We start from the raw sequence: 7,987 nt of genomic DNA, 5'->3' as shown, positions 1-7,987 counted from the left end.
AGTATGAGAAAAAACGACACCCTCTATCCTTAGACCCTCACATCATAAAAGGAAAAACTTCCGGAGAAAACCCACAGTTTATAGAATAGATTTACCTCTGTCATTCAGCACATATCGCTCTTGGTGGATCGCCATGGTGTTAGACCATTTAGCATCAGACGTTTCTAGAACGTAAAAGAGTGAAAAATAAGGAGGTCAACCCAACACTTTTAATATGAGACTATGTTTAGTCACATCCACTACTTGCACTGTAGTCCAGGCAACACACTGGCTTCCTTCTTTTTCTTGGATAGGATAAGCTACATTAGGCCAGACAGGCAATTACACAGCAGGGGATCCACCGATATGGGCCACCAGGGAAGTTGCAAGTGAGATCCGCAAAACCATTGCACTCCAAATGTATTGGATAACAACATGACTTTGAAAAGAAGAAGTGTAACTAACTTTGGGCATGAACAGACCTTTTCTCACTTCCATTTTCAGAACCATTTTTTTTTTTTTACAGTAAAGCAAGGTGATTTAATTAAAATAAGGCTGTAACAATATCAGATTATAGCTAAATGGTTATTGTGAAAATAATTCTCAATAATAATATCGCAATTTAGAACATTTTAAAATACTGTATACCAGCATAAATGCTAGCAGTCAATACTTTTTTATTGTGTATTTTGTCTCTTTTTTGGCCTTTAATTACACTAATTTGTGTGTGAGACATTGAGTAAGGAGAATGCAAAGAAACTTAAATATAATTGATAAAATATAGGTAAAAAGCGTTGGGTTGTTAACACAATATTTTCCATCTGTATTATAAACATCATATGATTTATTTGTACAAATCAGGTATATTATGACACCGCTAACATGACCACTGCAGTAATTTTACTGCACAATGAATTACCTTTCCGTTACACTACTTCAAAACTTCATCTTAAAAATACATTAAGATCTGTTTTTGTTTGTACCTTTCTGTATGACTCTGGTGGGCAGGCTGGAGTAGACGTCCTCAGCGTGGATGTGAAGTCCTCTGTAGAATTCATGACATGCCTCCTCGCCCTTCCTGTGCAGGTGCTTCAACAACTCGGCTAACCTCACCTTGGTGGGAACGCTCAGCTTCCTGAACTGCAGGGGGGACACGTAATGAAATAAATAACTGTTCACAACTGTATACCTACACACTGTACTAGAGACCAGGTGCAAAGACATGATCACTTTTAAAACAGGATGTTTCATGATGGAATAGTGTCAAATGTTAACTGTAGTGACCCCGTGGGCTTCCTTGTCACTGAGTATCTGGGGGTAGATCCTGTTTAGCTGCAGCACCAATATGTCCATCAGTTCAGTGTCCATCCTCTGATCCGAGCACAGGAAGTGGGCGTCCCTCTGGAGCTGCTCATGGTAATCGTCAATGTCTAGTCAAGGACGATAGAAAGCACAACATTAAAGACAGACTTAAATGCACACTACATTCAAACTTTTTTAATTCATATAAATTAAGACATTGGTGATCTAAAAGCTGCATGTGCCATTGTGTGGAGTTCACATCAGGTCATAAACGTATGACCCTGTTCAATTAGAGTATGCTACAAAGCTCTAATTTTAGGCCTGCAGATTTTGTGTCTAGTCTGACAGTAAGTAGCTAGTTTCTTGGTAAGCTGGTTTTGGCACAAGTCCTGCTCTGAAAATAAATAATTAAGAGGTTTATTCTCCAGTTTAAAAAGGTAAATACAGTGGCTGTAAAATTGTCCATTTGACAACACTTAATAACAAATTGACTCGAAAGGGTGTGCTTAAATAAAATAGGCTCTTACATTTGTTTTAACAGGAAGCCCGGGAGGTCTGCAGTGAATAAAAGTGTGTTGAAGTCCATGTCCTTTATTGACTGCTGGTTAAACTTGATGATCATTTGAGTATGTATTTTGCAAACGTTTTTTTAAGATACAGACTGATTTCAAAACCAATCCAACATTTTCCTACGAACTCACGGTTGATGTCGATCTCATCTCACTTTGATGCTTTCAACACTGAGGAATCAAGAAGGGTATCTTAGTGACTGAAGTTAATGTTCAATATAAAAGAAGATTTCCTTTTCAGTGTCCATTTGTTAGTCTTTTAGTTTACACGTTCCAACAGTCTATCTTTGCCTTGTGAATGTGGTGACATCCAGCATTATAATTTCTGAAAAACATACAATTTACAAATTACATTTTTATTCAATAAAACTGGCAACACCTTTAAAACAGGTGATAATATCCTACTAGAAATAAATAAACAACATTTGTTGTTAAGGTAAATAAAGATCACATGATCTAAATGTCATATTTAAGGGCAGTTATTTTAGAATACTCTTAAACCAAACATCAGGATTAGATATGATTGACAGTAAAACATGCATATGTTTTCTAAATGGCTATATTACTATTGAATTATCGTTTACATATAACTGCTTGTTTTGCTTTTAGACTGGATATCTGAGCAGAAATATAATCCAAACACTTCGTCACATTAAGCCAAAATGAATGCTTTTGATAGCACATTGCTATAGCACCAACAACATTTGCAAACTGTAGATTATATGCAACAAGTGGCGCACCCAAACAGCACAGCAGGCGGCCAGTGATCCTCTGTATCCTTGAAGCGTGGGTGCAATGATTCCTGAAAAATATCCCAAAACATCTTACCCATGTTTCACAAACCTGTCATACTGAAAAACAGACTGGGGGACGTGCTTCAGAGGCTCCCGGTAAAACTTCCTGGTGTCCCCGGTGTGACGGTCTCTTTGCTCCGTTACATCAGCAAGCGGCGCCGCCTGCCGGGGCCACATGACCTCCGAGCCACGTGGTGAGTATCCTGTGCTGAGCTGACAGGCAGATTACCGGAGCTAAACCTTCTCTTACTACTCACCCTGAACCGCAGAGGTTTCAGTTATCACTTTCATTTATTCCCTATTTTCCTTTATTCTAGTTTCAATTAGACCACCTGTTAATGACATATAATAAAAAAGAGAATTATTAATAATCATAATAAGAACATTAGGCCTAATAATACTCACTGTTAATATTATTTATATTACTATTAGTATTATTAATATAATCGCTATTATTATTAGTATTATTATTACTATCCCTATTATTTTTCATATTTTTGTGACTAACCCTATTATTATTCCTATTATTATTATTTTGATTTTACATTCTTAAATGTTTGTATTATTATTATGTCACTTAAAATTCCTGTGTGTTCCTGTGCTACATCATTACTCAGACAAAATCACTGCTGCCACCTTATCACGATAGCGTGTAAACATTTACATTTGTTCCTCAGAGGGAAAGGTACACCATTGTATGATGTAATACACTTCACTTGTTATCGGTAGAAGTCTTTCATTTATTTACATTCTTTAAAAAATAACACCGTATTATTTACATTGTGGCCAGTGCTCCCCAGCTCATCTCCACACCCACCAAAGTGAGCCTTGACATGAGTTCTCAGCTGCCTGTAATGTTTTGTGAACCCCTTTTCCATAGATCTCCTTAGTGGTTAACTTTAACCAAAACATAGCAATATGACTTGTTTCTGAAAAGCTCTGTTAAGTGCATGAAAGTCCCTTGACATTTAGATTATAGGGGTTGTCATCCAACAAGGCCATTGTCCTGAAAGTGCAATGGCTATTCTTTTCAGACAGAGGGCACTGTGCCATTACATTTTTTCAAAAGGCACATAAATCTGTCCGATCAGTATGCAAATAGAGCCTTCATACAGTGCAGACCTGCAGACATTATATTTTCAACAAGATCAGGAATGTTCAATTATTATTTCCTAAAGTCCTCATTGTACAGACCAATTCATTTGGCCGGTAACCAAGTCTTTGACTGATGATGGCACTTCACACTGATATAATCCGAATGGAAAATTCTTTGGCAGGGTTTATGTTCCTTGTGTTGGATTCATCGTTGGTAGATGGGCTCACTCCTGACAAACTGCTCTCCCGTCCTCCATACTGCCGTACGAAACCAGGCCTCTCTGCTGAGATCTGCAGGCCTGGATTCATGGTTTGGCTGGAGGATTGAGGAGGATCGCTGAATTCAGGAAGACCAGACATCTTTGCATATTCTAGGTTTGGGTGTAAGAGAGGCTGGTTGTAGTCATAGCCCGGGAGAGTAGAAAGTGGAGGAGCAGGGCCATATTCACGGTCAAGACCATAGGAGTACTGCTGATGACATCTGGAAGAAAAGACAATAAGTTGTGGTCTACACACATATTGACATTTATTTTTATTTTTGTTTGTTTAAGCAAAAGTCAGCCTAAATCTCACCTGCAGGCTTGCATGTTGTCGAACATGGCTGGGTTTTCATGGTCCCAAAGTGAAAGAACCTTCTCCGGGGTGTTGTTGTTGTTGTTGTTGTTCCTGCCTTTATGGCTGTAGCGAGACCTGTTGTCTTCCTGATGTTGGGGCTGCTCCTCCCACGTCCACGTATCTTCCTCCCTGTTTAAGAAATATATTTAAACATGCATATCAGTACTTCAGTTCGTGAATGCATTACAGAAAACTCACTGATAACTAATTTTGCTGAAAATACTTCCACATCAGTAATCCCAGCAAATACTAGTGTGGATTTTGAGCTGTCTTTTTGTGAGTGAGTTTCATTTTTGTCTCATGCAAGAGGATGCTCATGCAGGTAAGCGGATGATACGGTACACAGATCGGCTTATTCTTTCACACTGTTGCCCAGATCTTTATGTAGTGGTAACACACTATGTGCCAGCATAAGCAAAGAAGACAATAAGCCAGTGAACATGTATGTAAACAGTGCTGGCTTTAAAAAAATATATAAGAAAGGAAATGCTTTAAACACATTAGAGCTCCAGTGAATAACAGTGACTTTAAACTGCAAATTCTCCATGGTCACCTTGATTTTAATTTATACTTGTGTTATGGTATCTCACCTCTCTTGCTTTTTCCTTTTGTCTTCTCTCATGCAGTCGACCAAACAGCAGGTGATGAAGGCCATGGACATGAAGAGGATTATGGCCGCGCTGACCATGGATGCCAGAACAGCCACACGGAAACCAAAGTCCTCATATGACAGAGCTGGGGTGTGAGAGAAGAAGAAGAAGAATGATGACTGATTAATCGACTTTATTTCAATGCCATGCACTTAAAGTTCCATTTATCATTCTGCAAAATCTATGTACAAGTATGCCACTGCACATAAACTAATCCCACAAGTATTTCATTCTTTTTGACCAGAGGAGATTGGCAGATTTTCTACTTTCCAACAAGGAAAGGACAATAAGATCTAAATCCCATTTTTCATTTATTTCCGTTTCCCACCAGCTTCTTTTCTCCCATGATGATTTATCCTGAAACATAATTAAGATCCTGCTCTCCCCTTTTCCACTTGCTCATCAAAGCAGCGGCCAACTGTGCACCTGCCTCTCTATCTCCATTACCATTAATATTATCCTTTAATGAGCTTTATCCCCAAGCAAGACATACTTTTCTCTCAAATGTGTCCTCACCTCATTTAGAAGAATTCATTATGGCAAGCCAAATATCAAGTATCTTTATGTAACATAGCCCACAGCCACAATGTCTATCACATGATGGTTAATATACAGTCTATCCCATTTCCTCACAATAATGAGCAGACAGACAGTTCAGGGGAGGTTTTGCAGCCACTGCAATTCTCCCAGTATAAGTATTTTGAAGATTAGATTACATATCACTTGTTAGACGCTTTTATCCAAGGATGTATTCTACACACACACTTTTTAGTTATAAAGTGCATAATTAAGAGGAAATATTTCTAAATTAACTAGGTCTTAGTTACTCACGTTTACAGTAGGTCTCGCCCACCCAGTGGGGGCTGTTGATGTCCATGACGCACTTCAGCTCACTTCCAACCAGTTTGTGTTTGGCTGGGCACTGCAGGGAGATGACTGTCCCTACCGTGGTGCCATTGCCCTGGATGATCCTCTGGGTGCCCAGGACTGGCAGGGTCATGGGTGCACACTGAGCCTGACCTAAAAGAAAATAGTTAGAAGTTCGTTAATCATTAAAAGTTCAGCTAACGTTTGAATACATGCATAATTAATGTATCTTCAAAAGAAATGTGTTTTCTCAGAGATGAACCGAGGACTCTGAATGCAAAAGAAGCACAACAACTGTTCAGGGTGAACAACAAAGAAGAATGGAGCACTGCAGATGGGATGTAATGTTGGATGGGACAATCATTCCACAGCTACCAGCACTGAACCCCTGAAGGGCTGCACAACGATGTGTGACAAAACACTGTCCGCCCCCTTGTAACCGCCTGGTGCTGTGCTGCATCGGATTCTAACAGTATCGAAACAGGAAATGTGATAAATCATTAAACAAAAGGCCTGCAAGGCTGGTGGAAACATAAGGGCCATCTGGAGCCATGCTAAACAACTGGTTATCATACAGCACAGTGCTCAGCATATTGGCTGCAGGAGGGGAGGTCTCTCACTGTGTTAGCTTGGTACGTCAGCAGTCTGGCACGGAGAACCAACAACATAAAATCACTTCATCATGACACAAGCTGTTGGGTTGCAAATAAAAACAATGACATCAAGTCGGTGATTTCCAGCACGACTGGGACGGATAATGTGATCAGGCCAAGTCCAAGTGTGCCTGTTTACTGAGGAAACGCTGCTACTGGTGTTCACTTTAACCAATACACTTCTGGCATTGGAGAGATGTTGTAGTTTTCCTCTTTGTAATTATTCATTGGAAGAAAACATCCAAGAATGTGACGTTCTTCCTAGGGGCTGTGCACCTATAGGAGAAGAATGTGGTGCACTTTATCACCACAGGGGGCTTGAAAGCACACTCAAAGTTTGAGGTCTCACAGACAGACAGACAGACAGACAGACAGACAGGCAGACAGACAGACAGACTGCATGATGTTCATTTACTTGCCAACAACTATTATTATATGAGAAAGTGTATTCACCTATGCAATTTTTGTTTCTCAGAAATCATCACAGACCCATCAAAAAAGATCAAATCTGTAATGCATCCTTGACTGTTATTGAAGAACACTAACTTTAAAACTAGAGGGATATTGCAAAAGATAAATTAAATCTCAATACATAAATGCAATGATCTTTGAATAAAACTTGTAGACAACCCTCTTACAAAAATATGTATATAATATTCTAAAATACAGGCCTTTCTATTAATAAGAGAAGTAGAGCATATGCTCAATTCGAGACAGCATGTTGAATCAGTTCATCGTTTTTACCTGAATTATTCCGGTAACGGCTGTCATCTTTGTTGGTAACATCAGTCCGGGACACATCTGCTATCGAAGCTGTTGCCGCTGACATGGTGGTGACTGACAGACGTCCCCCGGTCCGCTGTTTGGTGTGCGTAAAGACTGCGCACCGGAGCTCCTCTGTGCCCGGTAGGCTACAGGCTAAACAAGTCGGGATTCCGTTGGACTGGAGTCGTGCGTGAGCTTCTCCACCCGATTGTATTCGTCCCTCTGCCTTTCAGTGAGCAGCCTGTCATCAACAGGGTCCTCCCACAACGCTTTCTCACCGCAACATCAGCGTGTTCAAATTCCCCGGTTTGGACAGGGGCAGGGGCTAATGGGCACTCGAGAGTACGAAGAGAGCTGAAGTGATCGGTGGAGACCTTGTTGTTGACCAAACAAAATGACTTTCTGAATTACAGGTCAGATAAGGTTATATATATGCAAGTTGAGAGTAGGATAAAGCAGAAATAAGCCTTCTCTTTGTGGGCAGGATGTGGCACCGCTGCTCGGTTTCAGTCAAGACGTGATACTTCAGACAGGGTTGAACATGATCAAAAGACACGCACATACTACGTGATGTAAAGCTCATTTTAAGAAATGTGGGGCCATTAAGAAACATATTTTAGACTGCACTGTTCCCAGTCCTAACTCCAGTAGGCCTACCCACATTTCTTTTACAAAAATCCGGCTTAAGTGTGAGTTTT

At 40.0% G+C, this 7,987-nt stretch overlaps 2 protein-coding genes across 3 annotated transcripts in view; both read right to left on the bottom strand.

Moving 5' to 3' along the window:
- Positions 1 to 2,772, bottom strand: part of LOC104967196 (bcl10-interacting CARD protein-like) — a 4,826-nt gene extending 2,054 nt beyond the window's left edge. Inside the window, exons 1-4 of the mRNA XM_010796613.1 lie at positions 2,679 to 2,772; positions 1,264 to 1,409; positions 963 to 1,119; positions 96 to 164 (exon numbers count right to left, since the gene is read on the bottom strand). Of these exons, the coding sequence (XP_010794915.1) occupies positions 96 to 164; positions 963 to 1,119; positions 1,264 to 1,409; positions 2,679 to 2,682 (376 nt within the window). The 5' untranslated portion in view covers positions 2,683 to 2,772. The remainder of the gene's footprint in view (positions 1 to 95; positions 165 to 962; positions 1,120 to 1,263; positions 1,410 to 2,678) is intronic.
- Positions 2,773 to 3,360: 588 nt separating this feature from the next.
- Positions 3,361 to 7,674, bottom strand: susd3 (sushi domain containing 3). Of its 2 annotated transcripts, XR_800664.1 has the most exons (6): positions 7,269 to 7,674; positions 5,836 to 6,024; positions 4,945 to 5,089; positions 4,313 to 4,483; positions 3,651 to 4,220; positions 3,361 to 3,614 (listed from the first exon to the last, which is right to left on the bottom strand). XR_800664.1 is itself a non-coding variant. In XM_010795945.1 (5 exons), exons 1-5 carry the CDS (start codon positions 7,351 to 7,353, stop codon positions 3,884 to 3,886), a joined length of 927 nt encoding a protein of 308 aa, XP_010794247.1. In that variant the 5' UTR covers positions 7,354 to 7,674; the 3' UTR covers positions 3,365 to 3,883. The 2 variants fall into 2 exon arrangements, 1 of the variants encoding a protein (XP_010794247.1); XM_010795945.1 differs by having other exon boundaries at positions 3,365 to 4,220.
- Positions 7,675 to 7,987: the final 313 nt, after the last annotated feature.

This window comes from Notothenia coriiceps, unplaced genomic scaffold (genome assembly GCF_000735185.1).
Source record: "Notothenia coriiceps isolate Sejong01 unplaced genomic scaffold, NC01 NC01_scaffold00037250, whole genome shotgun sequence".
Taxonomy (NCBI): Eukaryota; Metazoa; Chordata; class Actinopteri; order Perciformes; family Nototheniidae; genus Notothenia; species Notothenia coriiceps.
Note: the sequence above shows the minus strand (reverse complement) of the source record. Positions and strands in the feature narration are given on the sequence as shown.